Source organism: Panthera leo, chromosome A3 (genome assembly GCF_018350215.1).
Source record: "Panthera leo isolate Ple1 chromosome A3, P.leo_Ple1_pat1.1, whole genome shotgun sequence".
Lineage (NCBI taxonomy): Eukaryota > Metazoa > Chordata > Mammalia > Carnivora > Felidae > Panthera > Panthera leo.
Window position 1 is genome coordinate 45,008,797 of NC_056681.1, and position 19,084 is coordinate 45,027,880.

Here is a 19,084-nt window from a genome sequence, read left to right on the forward strand (position 1 = left end):
GGGCATGGGCCTTCAAGTCTGCCACAGTATCCTTGACACTGAAGACAAGTGTCATCTTTTATTATGTTCTCACTGTCGCTTTCCTTATACTAGAGGAAAGTGTCTGCTTCCACTCATGTCTGTGTCAAAAGTGAGAGAACAGAAGTTATACTGGGAGGGTTCTGTGTTCGGACAGAGACAGAGAGAAGGAGAGGGAGAGAGGGAGGGAGGGAGAGAGAGAAATAGAGAAAGGGAGGGAGGGAGAGAGGTGAAAGGAGAGGGAGAGAAAGAGTATTTCTCTGACAAAGTGAAGAATAATTCTATAGTTTTCATAAGTGTATAGTAGTCCACTTCCCTCATTTTCTTTTCTGCCTAGCACCTCTATGCACTTGGATTTCAACCCCTGATATAATTGCTTCTGTGCAAATTGCTTTTGCCGAAAATGGCTATGTCAGATCCCATTCCCTGTGCTGTGTTCTTCCTTGGCCATGCCACGCCTACATGAAGAGATGGATCCTGGGTTCCTCTGCCTGATCCTGGCCAGGCTTTTATGATGACCCCCATGAATAGAACATGGTGGAAAAGACACTGCCCAATTTCCCAGACTAGGATGGAAAAGAACATGGAGCTTTTTATACTGGTTCTCTCAGGACACATGTCCTTGGAACCCGGATGCCTTGTTGTGAGGAAGCCCAAGACACATGGAGAGGCTGCATGTAATGTTTTGGCCAACACCCCAGCCAAGATCCCAGTCACAGCCAGCATCAATTGCTGGACATATAATGACAACTTGCTGTCATTTTTGAATACCTGGCATGTTTTCGTGGGGGGAGAGGGGAGGAGTGAGATGGTTTATCACCAGATGAATCAGCCCCCAGCCATGAAGTCACCTGCAGCCTACAAGTCTTCCCAGCTGAGGCCTCCAATATTATAGAACAGAGACAAACTGTCGCCCACCTTGCCCTTGCTTGAATTACTGATCTACAGAATGTATGGAATAATTTGTTATGTGGCATCAGAGAACCAGAGCAACCCTTTCTGAGAATTGTCTCTAAGGGGTCATTCCACCTGTTTTGTTTTATTTTTATTTTTTAAATTCAAACCTGATTGTATTGCAGGACTGAAAAAGGCACACTTCTACTGGACATTTCTATGTGTATTTAATTTAATTAATTAATTTATTGCTGTGTCAGTGCTTCCCTTACTACCAGTGAAATAAGCATTTCTCTGTAACATACCTCTCAGGTCCCATGCCCTACAGGGGCTGATATTAGTCAACACCTGACAAACAGAGAGATTCCGAGCAGCGGGAAGCAGCGATACACTGATCAAGTTCCTGGCAATCATTTCACTCTTAACGATGAAGAAGATTGCTGTAAGGCCCTGCGTTGGATAAGGAACAACCCCATAGTCACAGAAGGTAAGGATGTTGGTAACTGTGCATTTTTTCAGAATTGCTTTTTATTTTTATAATGAGTCTCATCCTTCATCTAGTTCCAGTGTATAATTAGTGCCTAATTAATTCCAACCAAATCATTCATCTGTCATGCTTTGTTTTCCAGATTAATTTACAACTTGTTGTCATTTTTGGATACCCAGCATGTTTGCTGGGGGAAAGAAAAAGGCTTGAGATAGTTTAATTATCTATAATTATTTTATTACACAAAATGAATATCCGAAGAGCAAAGCATGGCTAAAATCATTAACTAATTAAAGAATAATTTAATAAGCAAACATGTTTAGCAATTATATGGAAAATATGTCTCCTTTTGTGAAGCCGAAAAGACCTAGGAAGAAAAAGAAAGGTCTGTGTTGGAAGGGCTCTTTTCTTCCCTTCCCGATCCATTGTTCTCTTTCTTGGTGTCGTCTGCACAGTCCTTCCCACAAACACACATATTCAAGTTGCGTGCCACTTTCTGAATCAAAATGAGAGAGTAAAACATTTGAACAAATGCGTCTGCCACTCAAAAGTGTTTTCTCCAACATCTCCCTCTCTATTGCTTGGATTAAATTGAAATTGTTTGACTAGTAAGACAACCAGAACAGGGCCTGCTTACCTACTCGTCCTTAATGGAGACCTGGCAGTCAAGTTTGGGAAAGGACGAAGGGTGGCCCCTCAGTTTTTACCTAAAACAGTGACTCGGTTGGGTTATACAACCACCCGTGGCACCCTGGGATACTAATCCAGATATTCTGTGCAGCCCAGGGATATCAAAAAACACAAAGTGCCTATACTATGGGGGTCAAGATGTAAAGTTAAATATAATAATTTATTTAGTGTACTTATTTAAATACAATTTATAATATTATTATAGTTAATATATTAAAATTAAAGAGTTTCTTATGATTTTTGGTGGAAGATTTAGGCATTAATTAACTTTTTGTTAAGTTACTACATTTACTCCATTAAAAATAAAAAAATAGGTATCAAGTGACATTCAAAACATTGCTGGATTCAATTTGCTAATTTTTTATAGGTTATTTGATCTAAATTCATAAGTGAGATTGGCCTGCAGTTTCTCATATAAGCTTTACTTGTCCATTTTTGGGAATTAAGGGTATGCTAGTCTCACCAAGTGTTTTTTGGAAGCTTTCTGTATTTTTCTGGGGTCTGAAATATGTCATGTAACCTAAAAGTTGGGCTAAGGTAACCCACAAAACCAAGTGGGTGTGGCACCTTTGGGCAAAGGTGGAATATATAGATATACACTAGGGACCTAGATTTAAAACATGTCAAACTATTTTCATATTTGCCTCATAACTTGGTATTATTTTAGATTTTGCATCAGTATGTGTTTAAACCTGTTTTAACATTTTAGTCATTTTTTTAATCACTACCCTGTGACCTACATAGACTTAAGGAATTCTTAATTTGGACATCAGCAAACTTTTGCTATAAATGTTCAGATAGCAAATATATTTGACTTTGCAGGCCATATGGTCTCTTTCCCATCCACTCAGTTCTGCCATTGCAGCAAGAAAGACAGAACACAAATAAATGGGCAAGGCTGTGTTACAATAAAACTTTATTTACAAAAATAGGTGATGAGCCATAGTTTGCAGAACCTGCTTTTGTGCATATAATTTGTGACAGGTCATTACCATTTTGTCAAGTCTGACCTCAAATTGTAACTTACACTCCCTGAAAGCACAAGAGTCCATGGCTCAATACAAAATACCCAGTGTGTTTTATTTTAGGACTTTGCCCGATCGTGTTATAAAAGCAGTGTTTTAACTTCAAACAGCTGCCTATTTTGGATGTTAGAAGTAAGGAGCATTTTGACCAAAGAAAGGGCCTTTGAAAGTGACAATGCAAGTTCTTGAGGTTGAATGTTTGTAGCAGAGAATTTAGAAATCCCAAAAACAACATACACTATGCCCTCCTTCAGATGGAATTTTTTTTTCTGTGCTCTTGGTTGCCAGATGGGGGAAGAGCATCTGTGCTATTCTGATGACTTGACTGGTTGTCAGAGATGGTGTTACTCTGCTGCCCACTTAAAGGGAAATGAATGCTTTTGCAAGATTTAAGAATGTCTCCCATCAGCCACTGCATACAACCCCTCTGAGTGCCTGCTTTTGTCCATTGAACTGCCAAGATAAGAAGTATGTAGAAATTCACTTATTGTCTTAAACGTAGGTTATTTTCCCAGGTCTCGTGCTAATGACACTCCTAGGGCATGTCTCTAGTAGATGCTCATAACACTCAGATGCTAGGCCCAGGCTCCAGAGATATCTGAGAAACCCAGCCCAGCCAGATTAATTCAACTCTGTGTGGTGCTCCTTTTCCAATGACTTTTCGTGAAAGAAAAGTTAGAATGAAAAATGCTAACCTCCTGCCTGAAGGAAGCTTTCTCTTTGTAGTTTTCCACAATTAGAGTCCTATTCAGACTTGAATTTGATTAGTCCCATTCCAGATAATATCTTCCTCACATGGGTTGCTGTGAGAATTAAATGAGATAAATAAGATAATATTACATGTCCAACTCAGGATAGTGTCTCATACACAGTGAGAATTCGGTAATACAGGCTTCTATTAGCATTGCTGTTACTACTGCTACATGTGATGGGGTTATTGCTATGCACAGAAGGTTCCCAAGGCTGTAATCTCAGCCCCTGGTGATAGCACAGTCTAGGACACCATCTGCACAAAAAATCAGAGATGGCTGGGTAGCTCAGTAGGTTAAGTGTTCGATTCTTGGTTTTGGCTCTGGTCATGATCTCCTGGTTCATGAGTTCAAGCCGTGCATCCGGCTTTAACCTGATGGTGCAGAGCCTGCTTGGGATTCTCCCTCTCCCCCTCTCTCTGCCCCTCCTTTGCTCTTGCTCTCTCTCTGTCTCTTAAAAAAAAAAGTAAATAAACTAAAAAAAATTTTTTTTTAAATGGGGATCCACGTACACCGGGGGCTGGTCCACTTATAGACAGGCACTATGTCCTTAATGAGAGCCCTGAAAACTGAAGTTTGGAAAAGGAGGATTGGGCTCAGCCTTAAAGAAGAGCAGGAGAAGTAAACAGACAGGTTGGGGGTGCTTGAATTGCACTGGGCAGACCCTTGAAGGGCAGCAGTGGGAAATGAAAGTGGATTGGCAGGTGGAGGACCTCAGGGCCCAGCCATGTCTGGGTTTAACTGGTGACTTTTTAGGGGTTGGGGAACTAGTGAAAAGGGATAACCAGTGCACCAAACAGCACTTCAGGAAGGTGAACCTCCCATCTAGTAGAGAGAAAGCAATCCAGAAAGACCGGGTTGGAGAAGACTGCATAACCCGTTGGAGGGGGGTGGCCGTGGCAGGTGAGGGCTGGTGCAGCCACTTCTGGCTTATACCAAAGACAGTTATGGGATGATGATATTTGAAGCTAGAAACTAGAAGCCTGGCACTTCATGAAAAATGAGCAGGGCTGCGTTTGTGTACCTACTGCTATCACTCCACCTGCCAGCCCTTTTTCCTCTTCATGTCACCATAATGACACCAGGAAGAATGTGGACATCTTTCATGATAGTTAGCTTTTTTCATGATAGTCAGTGCTAATTTCTCCCTTTCTCAATAGCTCAGGATGGGGTTAGCAGGAAAGAGCTGAGGACGGGGCTCTTCCTACAAAAAGTCTGAGAAAAAAAAATCTCCTGTGTCTCTGTGGCTATGATTGGGTCACATGTCCATCCGGCAATCACACATGGAATCCTGGGACATGCCAGGCCTAACTTAGCTGAAGTACAGGCACTTGAGGGAAGGGCTTGTTTGTTGAGGATGGTGGGGAAATTGTTCTAGAAGGACAGGTGGATGCTGGGTATGAGAAGCAATGGATGGCCACTGGGAGGAAGTCAGTTCCGGAATTTCTGCCCATTAAAACCATACAGATACAGCCTCAAAGCATCACCACTGTCCCCCCTACACCCGCCCCCATTCTCTGTTTTATCCTGCCTGCTTCGGCTGCCAAAGGAGAAATGATTGTTCTGTGATGGAATTAGCCCAGAATGAAGGACATTGTTTTCTGGGCTCTAGAGTTGGATAGGTTTATAGATGTAAATTATCCTAAATGATCAGAACTGCTCCAGTATCGTGGAGAATAGCTGACATCACCAGCTCAAACGCTGCTTTCAAAGGCAAACAAAACCTGGAGGGTTCTGCCCCGGGGGTGGGGGTGGGGTGGGGGGGTTCAGATAGAACCGGGCAACCTAATACATTATAACGGTTTATGGCATTAATTGAAACTAATTGAAATTCATCTGCTATTACCTCTGTACTTTCCATGAAAATGAAAAGTAAGATGAAAGTAAAGTAAAAAAAAAATAAATAAATAAAATGGCCTTAATGGCCCGAAATGGATCAATTATTTTCATCTTTGGCTAAATGCAGTTTACTGCCTTATTAAAAGCATGTTTGTTAGGAAAAGTATAACATTAAAATTCCAGTGCATGAATCACCAAGCAAAGCCTTTGGTATGTTATATCTAATATAGTCTTCCCTTTTAATTTGGCAGAACAAAATGAGACAGGTCAGGCTTGGGTCATGGAAATCTTAGGCTTTGACGTATAAAAAATAAAAAGAACAGTCTCTGATCTATTCATGGATGTGATATGGTTTTTAAGTGAATGTTTATTTCATAGTTTACTAATATTCTGTGATATCTATTTTAAATTCTTTAATTTATCTAGTTATTTGCTAAAGTTCATTACACAGATTAAATGCCAATTAGAGTATTTTTTAAGGAATTTATTACATATCCATCTGCAAATATAGTGTAGTGGTGTGAGTCCAAAACCAGACTCAGGAGGTCTGAGTTCTGCTGAAACATCTACCTGCTGTGTGATGTGGAGCTGGGTCCTTTAGCCCCTTTGTCCTCTGTTTTCTGGAGAACATACAATCTCTTGGGGCTGTTCTGAGGATGAATGAGGTCATACATAATCACACTATGTCTCTTTTGAAGTGGAAAAAGGAAATATAATTCTTCATTAAAATACAATGGAATATGTAAATATACATAGACATAATTAAAATACATAAATTATAAAATTTAGCATATAGTTTTTGTTTTCTCTGGCCTTAACCATAATAACTAGGAAGAAAAATTCAAATTAATATCTGTGTGCATAAATCTTGAATTGATTTCTAATACAGACTGTATGCATACATTGAGATGTGATTTTAAGGCCAAACCAGGAAATCCCTTCCTTGTCTTCATTTCAGAAGATGGTTTTCTGGAGAATCTTCATCTTTAGAATATTGAGCATGACTATGAAATGCATACCTTCTAGGTGATTAAAATTAAAGCACTCAGTTCAAAAGAATAAAATACTATTTTAGCATCTATTGAAAAAAATTATTTAAAAAGGCTGTTCCCTTACTCTTAGGGCAAATCTGTGTCTAAGAAAATTAAGACCATATTTTGTTTTTTGAGCTTAACAGGGAGATCAACTTAAGTATTTAATTTCTCTAAAGCCATGTTCCTTTTAAATATTAGTAAAATGTCTAGCTTCTAGAGGAGATAAATAATAGTTTCAGAATGATGAAAACTGGCATCTTTTCCCCTCTGATTAAGATAAATCGAAGAATCTCCTAAATCTGGGTGCATTATGAGAGTTGAAATGCTAAACTGTCATTGCCTTACTTTGGTGATCACAAAGTTGTTAGTGCATTCATTTATATCATCAAAGAGCATGTATCAAAAAGCAAAAAGATCACCTTTCCATATCTGCCGACATTTTAAATGACAAGTCTTAGTGCTTTTTTGATCTGAGGTGGAGAATTGACAGCTTATAGAGGGTGATTTGAGACCTCACTTTCCCTCTTTCTCCCCAGCCTGGCTGTCGACACCAAAATCCCTCTCTCCTCTTGGCAGCCCCCTTGCATGGTTCACCTGGAAGGTTACTGCAGGTTAGCTGTGAGGAAATGAGTGTTCCTCTTGCCAACCTTAATTTCGGGTGCTTTCACACGGTCCTCTTTCTAACGGTGCCCTCCTTGTGTTCTGCTTCCTGTTTCAGATCTGTAATCTTAGTAATGCATAATTTATGCCCTAAAAGGAGCAACAAAGGTTGGCCTTCCATGAAAACTGCTATGGTTATATTCTATTATCCTGTATTGAAAATTCACCCAGACTGCTCTAATCATCCATTACCATTTGCCATTTCAGAGGAGGGCAGCCCACCATGGTACCTCTGTCACCTATCAGATCAAATGCAAAAACGGGCCGTTTCTTATCTTTAGATTAACTGAGCTGTAGAGTGGCCGAATTTTTTAGCATAAAACTGATATCCAGGGGAAATCCTCAGATTTCCCACTCTATTTGCATCATATGTACATTGAAATGTCAAAAGAATGTATATGCTATCCCAATTATGTGAAGGAAGCCCCTGCGATGTGTTATGTCCTTATAAATATTTGCAAAGACTCCATGAGTTACAAAGTACCTAAGTGGTGGAAATACATTGATTAAAATAAATCTTTGACTAGGGGATCCTGGGTGGCTCAGTGGGTTAAGCGTCTGGCTCCTGTTTTCGGCTCAGGTCATGATCTCACAGTTCATGAGTTCAAGCCCTGTGTCAGGCTCTGTGCTGATGGTGCAGAGCCTGCTTGGGATACTCTCTCCCTCTCTCTGTGCCCCTCCCCTGCTCTCTCTCTCTCTCTCCCTCTCTCTCAAAAAAAATAAACTTAACTGCTTTAAAAGAAAAGGTAAATCTTTGGCTGATTGAAGTTGTCTGACATTAAAAGTGTGTCATACATGAAGGGCACCTGGGTGGCTCAGTTGGTTAAGCGTCCGACTTCGGCCCAAGTAATGATCCCGTGCTTTGTGGGTTCAAGTCCCACGTTAGGCTCTGTGCTGACAGCTCGGAGCCTGGAGTCTGCTTCAGATTCTGTGTCTCCCTCTCTCTCTGGCCCTCCCCTGCTTGCACTGTCTCTCTGACTCCCAAAAATAAATAAACATTAAAAAAAAAAAGCATGTTGTACATGAGTATATATCATGGGTCCCACATAACCTGGGGCTGCCTTACTCCCTCTGTTTAGTGGTCAGGGTGATCTGTTCCAATGGAACCCCTTCTACCCCATCTTATATATTTTGGCTGGGATAAAGCTGTCAGACCCAATGCTTTCCTTAGGGAAAGTCCTTTTCAGTACTACTATTCATGGCTTAGTTCATCCATCCTCTCCCCTCACCTGGCAGCCAGTTTGTTTCACCTATTTTCCGTCTCTTAAGTGTCACTTATCCAGTGATTGAAGAAAATCTGTATCTCCAAGGCTCTCTCTGTTCTTTGTCTCTCTGCCCCCTCTTTTTTCTCTCTCCATTTCCTTTTCCCCCATCTTCCCTCTGTGATTCAGCTAAAAATTGACCCAACTATCACAACATGATAGTTATACAAGGGTTAACTTTCTTATAAAACAGTCCTGTTTCCTTGGGTTGAAGTGCCTACCAATATGGCAGAAGTATTATTTTATACTATTGTGTTGTAGACACACACAATTTTGGTTACATTTAGGATTATGTGGGGAAACCTACATAACCAGATCTAACATTGTGAAGGGAAACATGTTTCTATCGTATAGATCTCAGATATACAATTTATCCTGTGGTTGGATAAAGAAGTGCCAACTTTATAGGGAATACCAAGTAGAAATAGGTAGTAGGAAATCTGGCCACAGGAAGGTTGTTCTGCAAAAAAATATTTTAGAAGGCTCAAAAGTAAGGCCCAATTAACATATGATCAACAGTATGATAACCTCAAACATTCATCCATATGTTCAGTCAGGAAACATTTTGTCACACCCGTTGTTGGCAAGATACTGTGCAAGGCACCAGGGGTAACATGGTGGGCTATACTTTATGCTGTTGTTACTCATGATTATGAATGTAATTATAGATTGTGTCTATAAGTGCCTGGCTTTGTGCCTGGTATACAGGAATCATGCAATAAACATGAATGGACTCTAAAAATTCTTTACAAAGTGAGAAATGACGTAGAAAGAACTCACAACTGTGCAAATACCATGGAAATATCATAGTGCAGACATTTAAAAGGCAAGAGATGGAACTGGCAAAGCTGCCCTTGTCACATCAGGTCTTTTTGTATTTGTGGAGGGATGTGAGCTGACCTGTAGCATGTTCTTATTTCTGTAGTAAAAAATTACAGTAAAACCTTGGATTGCGAGTAACGTGTTCTGCGAATGTTCCGCAAGACGAGCAAACATTTCTAATAAATTTTAACTTGATAAATGAGCAATGTCTTGCGATAAGAGTGGCACATGATGCTGAATGTCACATGATCACAACCGAGCTGATGGTTCTTCTCTCTCTCTCTGGGATTATGCATGATCATCTCCCATGCTCTGATGCTCAGTCTCAGGCTACCATGTTTGGCAGAAATCAGTGATTTTTCAGAACCCTGGAAGGTGCCTACAACTGGCACTAGTGTATTTTTTTGTCACTTCAAAGCACCTATGGACATTCCTTTGCTTTTCCATATAAGAGTAAGCTTAGGAATGCTTTGCTTCATTCGAGGTCAGGCTGCCTGCAGATATAGACCCTTTCCTCTGCTGCCTTATTGCCACTTACATTAAATACAGTATATGACAAGAGTTTATTAATACTTTACTGTAGTCAACACCCATGCAAGTATATACAATGGCCCCCATGCAGAAAAAGATTCCATTGAGCCAATAGATAGCAGTGATTCTGTTAGTGATAGTGAAAGTTGTCCTACACAACAACCCTCCTCTCTCTGGTCTCCCTCACACCAGCCACGAAGGTTTTCAAAGGTAAGTGCAAGTTAATTTGTTTATTTTCTCTATATTTTGTATTTTGTTTGTTATTTTGTATGACATTACAGAATTGTAATCATTTTTATATGAATATTTTTGGGTCGTGGAACGAATCATCTGAGTTTTCATTATTTATTTAAAAAATTTTTTTTAACATTTATTTATTTTTGAGAGACAGAGAGAGACAGCGTGAGCAGGGGAGGGGTAGAGAAAGAGGGAGACACAGAATCTGAAGCAGGTTCCAGGCTCTGAGCTTTCAGCACAGAGCCCGATGCGGGGCTTGAACTCACAAACTGTGAGACCATGACCTGAGCCAAAGCCAGATGCCCAACCAACTAAGCCACCCAGGCACCCCTCATTGTTTCTTACAGGGAAATTCGCTTTGATATACAAGTGCTTTGGATTACAAGTATGTTTCTGGAACAAATTATGCTTGCAAACCAAGGTTTTACTGTATATCACAATGAGATTCTACTCTATTTTGTGAGTAATGAAAGAGATATATGTAAATAATCTTAAAAAACATGTTTAGGTGAAAATTTTAGATGGCATCATATAAGCATTTATTTACGATGCCCAATATAGCTGATGGTTTTGGACTGTTGTTCAGCAAATATCCACACTGTTCCCTCTCCTACCCTGGGCAGAGTGTTTCCCACTCCTTTGACCACATGCATTGCTTTGGTCAACAGAACGTTAGTGGATGTAATGCAAGGAGAGGCTTGAAAAGTGAGGAGTTGCTCTTGCCCTCCCATGCTCCTACACTTCTCCATAAATAGAACATGCCTCAGGTATCTCCGTCCAACCAGGGTGCAAGACACATGTGCAGGCACAATCCCAACCACAATGTGGAGCCGGATCCGCTGATACCAGCCCACCCGCAGATGTGTGAGCTGACCTACAACAGTAGGCTGATTGTTGTTTGACACTAAGTTTTGGGGTGATTTGTTATGTTGCATTATTGCAACTATTATGATAACCAAAGTCTCATATTGGGGGGGGGTGGATTTTGTTCCAAATTGAACTGTAGGCAAATCTATTTTGCAATTAGAATATCTATCAGTAAACATCTAATTTAAATACTAGAGATTTTATAAAATATATTACCTTTTGAAATGAAAAGCCTCATCCTCTTCAGCTGCCTATAGTCTGTGGGCAACCCTTGCTAGATAGTACCCAGCAGCATCGCATTGCCCTGGCTTCCCCGAAAGCCCATCTCACAGTATAGTTTCTACAAGCTAATATGAAAGAGACTGGAAAAATATTCAGCCCTGAATTCTGGGGGGGGAGGGGGGGCATAAACACTTAAATTTGTTTCCCTGAAAATGAATGTTGTGTTGACATGCATATTTTAAAAGGGTGGAAGACCTCAAACCTGTGACAGTTTTAGGTTCAAGTTTTGGCTTTCCTGCCAGGCTGAGTCTTTGTTGTGCCAGACAGCTAGGATTCATGTTTCACAGCAGGTGGAAGCAAAATAATTTAAGCAAAATGTTGGCTCTTTCAGACAAGGAAAATGCAGCCCATAGAGGAATGTTGTATTAGAGCATCTGAATAGAGAGATGATCCTAGCCACAAAATTAGAGCATCCTAGTGAAGGCAGGAAGGACCCTGCCCGCTTGCCTCAATGCCTTCTTTCCATTCCATATTTGAGCAACAGGAAGTATAGGAGAACTTTCTAGATGCTGTTACCATCAGAGAAGCAATCTGAAAGGTGTTCTAGTTCCTTTTTTCTTCCTAAGCAAATAAAACCAGCCATTACACCTTCTTTCAGTTTAGGATGGAAATAGATTTTTCCTTAATTTATGCAATGAAATTGAATAAAATAGACTTACCATTTATTTTGCCTTGTAAAACTTCTCTTAATATCATTTCATAAACAGGAAAAAAAGAGAGATTCAATGAATCTATCATTTTGTCATAAAATTGTTACATGCTGCCTGAAAAGTGAGTCTATGGCAGTTCCTTTCTTTGTAAAAAAAAAAAAAAAAAAGGTAAAAATGCCAATTCAGTGTCAAAAATAGCATATACTGGATTTCACTCATTTGTTAGTTTGATCTTAAAACATGTCACATGTAATTATTTCTGTAGTATTTTTAAGAAATGTAAATAGCTTAGACTGTTACTGTCTAAATGCTTTTCCCGGGGGAACTCTTTCAAGATGATATTGTGCTTTCATTCTTACCGACTGAAAGAACAACTTGCATTCCCTTTTGCTAGGTCTCGACCCATTAAATCTAAAAATCAGAATTTGAATCTTCATAAAATTATCCATTGAAAAGCAGAATGTTTTAGTCTTTAGTTCTCAAAAAAGGAAACAGTTTCCTTGAAATCAACCCAGTTCAACACTTAAATATTAAAATGTTTGTCCTAACTCATCCATGATTTTTTTTTACCAGCGTCCTGCTCATCACTTAGGAAGAACTTGTAAATATCACAAGCTTTATTATTACTTTTTTTCCTTAGTAAGTGTTGCGACTAGGGGAAAGGAAAAAAGAAAAAAAAGATAAAAGGTTTTATTCCAGATGGTTTCATTTATCATAACTTCAACTTTCATATTACAGGACCATAGATGAATGTCCTACTTCTGTGTTAAAAGTACTTGACTACTTTGTGGGATGTTTTGTGCCAATTCTTTACTAAATTATCTTGGTCGCCGTTGCTAGGAAACACCGCTGACTTCCTGCAGCTGAAAAAAGGGGAAGGTTATAGGGAACAATTCGGTATTATTAGCATGCGACTAACAAGGTTTGGGTTGTTTTTTTAAACTGTGCATCTTAGCATTTGCCTCCTTTTCTAGGGAATGTCATTGTCTATGGGAATACAATTGACACTTACACCACAGTGGAGACGCTTTTAAACCTTGGTGTGAGGGGCGGCTACATCCACCTGGTGCAGCCCCCACCCACCTCCACCATCACCTGCATCAACAACTACTCGGTGGAAAGAGCGGTAGAGGACGCGCTCAGAGCTGCGGGGGTTGCCATTTACCGCGACGCCCTCCTGGCTCAGTGGAACGATGGCCAGTTCCCAGACCCCATCCACAGCGCCTGCTTCACCACGCCCACCAAGCCTTTCAGACTTCCGTGCTCCGTAAGTAGGTCCCTGTGAACTTCACTCACCACCTCCAGAGAGCCTTCACCTGCCACGGACTTGGGGTCTGAGAGATGACGGGTCGGGAATTCATAGCCACAGGTTTTGGGGGTTTTTTTAATGGCCAGATGCTCTATTGCTGAGGGTCAAGCCACCCCAAACTCGGTGGCATATATTATTTTTCTCTCTCTGGGTCCTGGGATTTGAGCCTGCCCATCTGGGCAGCTCTCACTTGAAGTCTCTCACGTGGCTGACGTCAGACTGGGGGTGGAGCTGGAGTCACGTTCAACCCTTCCTCTGACTTTAGATGCTAGATCATCTTCAGCTGCAATTTTGTCCAGAACACTTCATCTTGGAAGAGTGGCTTGGTTCTAAAACCGAATGCGAGAGAAAGGGAAAGAGAGAGAAAGAGAAAGAATGAGATACTGTATCATCTGTCCATATCCAAAGGGAGGGGAATTAAGCCCTGCCTCTTCATGGAAGGAGTGTCAAAGGTTCAGAGAGTGCTAACATGGACCAGGAGCTCACCATGTCCCAGGCACCATGCTGCATGCTTGCAGTATCGTCTGTCACCTGGTCACAACAGGTCTGTAAGGGGAAGCATCCCCATTTTACAGATGAGAACACTCTGCCTCCAAGTCAGTGGTATGCTGGGCTCCCAACCAAGGTCAGAGGGCCCCAAAGTCTATGCTGCTGTTAACTTTTTAAGACTCCAGAAACAGCAATAGTGGGTTTCTCTCCCGTGAACTAGAGACTTAAAAGACCTCTCTCTCCTATTTATCTATCTATCATCTATCTATCTATCTATTATCTATCTAATTATCTATCTTTTGAGAGAAGGAGAACTTTTCTCTTAGGCTGTGTAATAGCTTGATTTACAACCCGTGTCCTTGGATTTGCCAGTTCAGGAGATTAGCAGAAGCTAGCAAGCAGGGAGATAGGGAAGGGCCCAGTCAATCTAATAGAGAAGCAAGGGACCCTTCCTTACAAAGTGGAGGCTTAGTACAGTGTGAATATGGAATATGTGATCAGTTGTGGTAAAGAATGCCACATTCTTGGGGGAAGTCTGTGAGGGGTCATAGCAATTCCTTACCTGAGAGTAGGGGGTAGTCAGCCTAAGTCAGGGCTTCTGACCCAAGTACCCTTACAGGTAAATGATGGTGACCTTTATCCACCACCACCCGCCCCCCCCCCCCACACACACACACACACGCACCCACAGTCTGGACAGGATCTCAAAGCACAGAAGAGATTTCTCTGGAATCTCTCATTTTATCCTGATAATCTACGGAAATTTTGCATTCTGCTCCTTAATACATTCATTTATTCATTCATCCCACAAATTTTCGTTGAACACCTGCTAAGTCTTAGGCTCTGTCCTAAGTGTGAGGGACACAGCAGCAAAAAAGACAGGAAAAGTTAATTTTATTTTAATGTATGTCACATGTATGTTGCAATACCTATTTAGGTTAAGAAGAATCAAAATGTTTTCACCCAAAATTTCTCCCCAAAATGATAATCTTGGAAGATATGCCACATTTATCTTGGGGAGCCACTGGAGGTAAACACATACCCTGCTTAGGAAGCAGGGATATAAGAAAACCTCCCCTGGGGCGCCTGGGTGGCTCAGTCGGTTGGGCATCTGACTTCGGCTCAGGTCATGATCTCACAGTTTGCGAGTTCAAGCCCTGCGTCGGGCTCTGTGCTGACAGCTCAGAGCCTGGAGCCTGTTTCAGATTCTGTGTCTCCCTCTCTCTGACCCTCCCCCGTTCATGCTCTGTCTCTCTCTGTCTCAAAAATAAATAAACGTTAAAAAAAAAATTAAAAAAAAAAGCAAACCTCCCCAAATAAGCAACAGAATACAGGTTCTCTAGCAGCCCCCTCTGGCTTTCATTTCCCTATTGAGATCAAAATTGAAATTGTGGCAGAGACATTTTGCAAATACTCTCACCTGCCTTGTTCCAATACACCTTCCTGCTAAAACTTCATCCTAAAGCAATCTGAGTTAGATAAAGCCTCCCACTTCCTCCACTGTGCTCTGCACCACAAGGAATGGCCTGTGCAGATAATATTTCCCAGCGCTGGTTGCTCACTGACCTTCATCTGTGCTTGGCCAACAATAGGTACTGGCAAAAGATTAGAAATAGCAAAAAGGAAGAAGTCAGAGCATTTCTCTCCTCTACTGTCAGCTTTGAGTAGCATCGCTATCAGGCATTAGGAAATTTTGGTGGGGATGAATACATTCATTATTTTGACTGTGGTCACAGTATTGTGGGTTGAACTACATCCCCCCAGAAAGATATGATCTTAATCCCCAGTACCTTTGAATGTGACCTTATTTGGAAATAGGATCTTTATAGATGGTATCAACTGAAGAGAAGGTCACGGTGGATCTGAGAGGGCGCTAAATGTAATGACTGGTGCCCGTCTATGGAGAGAAGGATTTGACTCAGAGGAGACACTTGGGGAAAGAGGCCATATGATGGTAGAGGCCAAGATTGAAGTGATGGCAGCTACCAGTCATGGAACAGAAAGGATCACTGGTAACTTCCAGGAGCTAGGAAGAGACAAGGAAGGAGTCTTCCCTAGAGCTTCAGAAGGAAGCATGGTCATGACAACAACATGACTTCAGACATGTCATCCCCAGAACTGTAAGAGAATAAATTTCTGTTGTTTTAAGCTACCCAGTTTGCAGTACTTTGTTACAGCAGGATGGGAAAACTAAACAAAAACAGATGGTATCATACTCAGAGCACCTGCTAAAACTAAAATTTTTATAACGGGAATCATACATTATGTACTAGTTTGTATTTGGCTTCTTTCACTCAGCGTAATGGTATTGAGATTCATCCATATTATTCCATGTATCAGTAGTTCATTCCTTTTTATCACTGAGTGGTATTCCATTATATTTCTCTATCACATTTGGTTTATTTGTTCAATTGCTGTGCACATTCTTGTGCACATCTTTGGGTAGACATATTTTCACTTCTCTTAGCTATCCACCCGAAGAATGGCTAGGTCATATGGTCAGTGAATGTTTACCTTTTTAAGAAGCTACCATACTGCCTTCTAAAGTAGACGTATCATTTCGTATTTCTACCAGCAACGTATGAGAGTTTCAGTTATTCCGTAGTCTCTGCTAGCACTTGGTATCGTCAGTCCTTCTAATTTTAGCCATTCTGTTGGGTATGACATGATGTATCATTGTGTTTTTAATTTGGGATTTCCTGATGGTTAATGATGTTGGGCATCTTCTCATGTGATTATTGGCCATTGGTATATCTTCCTTTGTGCAGGATCTGAGCTATTATAAATGGCTTTTTAAAATTTTGTTTTCCAGCTGGTTGCTGCTTGTACTGTACATCAGTAATCTTTTACATTCTAGTTAGAGTTCATATTGTACCATCACATAAAATATAAAAACCCTGCAACTGTACAGGTACCTTCTTGCCACTTTCTGGACACCCTTTTCTGTTACACTTGTCATGGGTATTATATCTACACACGTTGAAAAACCCAACAAAATTGTAATTTTTGTTTTAAACAGAAAGAACTTAAGAAGAAAAATAGACTTTTATATTTACCCCAATATTTTCCAATTTTGTTGCTGCCTTCATTTCTGAAGATCCGATTTCCATCCAATTCAATTCCCTCTCATCCTGAACAACTTCCTATTGCACACACAGTTGCAGGTCTGCTGGCAATGGATTCTCTAGTTTTCCTCTATTTAAAAACACCAATCTCACAGTATAGTTACTAAAAGCTAACATGAAAGAGACTGGAAAAATAGTCAACCCTGAATTGTGTGGATATAGGATCCACTGGATATAGGATCATGGCCTAGAACATTGTTTTTTTTTTTTTTTTCCTTTCAGCTCTTCAAAGATGTTCTTTTCCATTGTCTTATGACATCCATGAGTTTTGGTTTTAAAAATCTGTCATCATTCAAACCATTGTTTCCTTGTACGTAGTGTGTCATTTTCCCCTGGATGCTTTCAAGATTTTTTCTTTATCTTCAGTTCCCAGAAGTTTGATGCTGTGGGGGTTCTGTGTTTATTTTGTATCAAAACATGTTTTTTCTTGAATTTATCTTGTTTGGGGTTCATTCACTGAGTTTCTTGAATCTATACACTTATAACTTGCACTAAATTTTGGCAAGATCTTGGCCATTAGTTCTTGCCTCCTTCTTTTCTCCTCTCCTCCTGGGTCTCCAGTCACACATCTGTTAGACTTTCTCTTGCTGCATGGGCCTTTAAGGCCCTATTCATTTGTTTCAATCTCTTTGTTTCTTCTCTCTCTATTCTTCACACTGAGTAATTGCTACTGATGTGACTTCAAGTTCACTGACTCTTTTCTCTACCATCTTTATTCTTCTGTTAGTGTATAAAATGACTATAGTCCATCCTCTTCCAAAAGCCACCAAAATAAGAAAATTACTCTCATGCTGGTCATTGTTCCAAGTTTTTACTGTCCTGCACCATCTATCTACTTTTAAATGCTCATCAGAATACTTGGGTAATAGTTTTTGTACTTTGACCAGAGTTTATAGTTGTATCAGTGAAAGGATTAACCTGAGGGGATCACACCGTTACACTAGAAGCAGAACTCTGGAGTTGGATTTTGGACTCACATCAACACCTGGCTTCCTTCCGCCGGGTGGTAGTGCCTCCTGGGTGCCTACCAGATGATCCAGTCTCCAGCCGGGTTTCTCCCTTTTCTACACAGCATTCATTATAATCTGAAATCCTCTGCCTGTCAGTGTGATGACTTTGTTGATGTCCATTTCTCAAATTAGATTATAAACTCCATGTTTATCTTCTTCACCAAGATATTGTATGAATGCATAATGAATGAGTTTTATCAGATCACTGACTCCCGATCTGCTAACCAAGGAGTTTTGCTCTCCATAATCAGAATTATTAATATAAGTAGTCTTAAATATTTATTCAACAACTTCAATGTGGCCAGATATTTCTACTTCATATTTTCATCCAGTATGTAATGCTAAGTTGGTATTACAAAAATGCATGAGTTGTACTTGAAAGATTTGTAACTTAGAACACATGTTCCCATGAACTGTGTTAGATTTGCTTATTCAGTTTTCAGTCTGGTTCACAAACTCCTGTGAAATCCCAAGTGCAACAAAATTGTGAATTCCTACACCAAAAAAATATAAAATAATAATAATACTGCAGTACTAGTAATCTTTAAAACCTGGGAAAATAAGAAATAACATATTTAATATGCTACTCAATTAAAAGTAGTTTTAATTAAGAAAAATCTGGGTAGGTAGAAGAACTTTTTGGGGAATGCTGAAGGGGGCTTCTGAATATTTTCAAGGGCTCAAGAGGTTGATGGTACTTTTTCATGTATGATTTCAATTCAGATCAAACAGCTTTCCATATTTTTATATGAGTGGGAGATCTATTTTTATAATGATGGGAACAGAATGGAGGAGAGAGAGAAGAGTAGAGAGACAGAAAGATCCAGAGTCAGAGACTCAGAGAAATGTATTTTCCTGTGGTCCCTAAGAATTATAAGACAGAATGAATTCTAAAGAGACTTGAAGCTGCCTGGGATAGGAGTAACTGGGATAAGTTAGATAGCTGAGTGAAGAAACAATGAAAAGGGCAAAGGCCTGGTGGCTCCCTAAGGGAGAACAAAGGACATCACAGAGGTGATGGATCCAAGTCTTACACCGTCCAATAGAACTAATGGAAATGATCTGTATCTGTGTTGTCCAATATGGCAGCTACTAGCCACCTAT

At 40.3% G+C, this 19,084-nt stretch overlaps 1 protein-coding gene across 2 annotated transcripts in view; it reads left to right on the plus strand.

Annotated features, from left to right (window-relative positions):
- The window catches only part of CFAP61 (cilia and flagella associated protein 61), a 280,149-nt gene that overhangs the window by 195,867 nt on the left and 65,198 nt on the right, over positions 1-19,084 (plus strand). For both annotated transcript variants that reach the window (XM_042931738.1, XM_042931739.1), the window contains 2 exons: positions 1,225-1,399; positions 13,022-13,314. In XM_042931738.1, the coding sequence (XP_042787672.1) occupies positions 1,225-1,399; positions 13,022-13,314 (468 nt within the window). The remainder of the gene's footprint in view (positions 1-1,224; positions 1,400-13,021; positions 13,315-19,084) is intronic.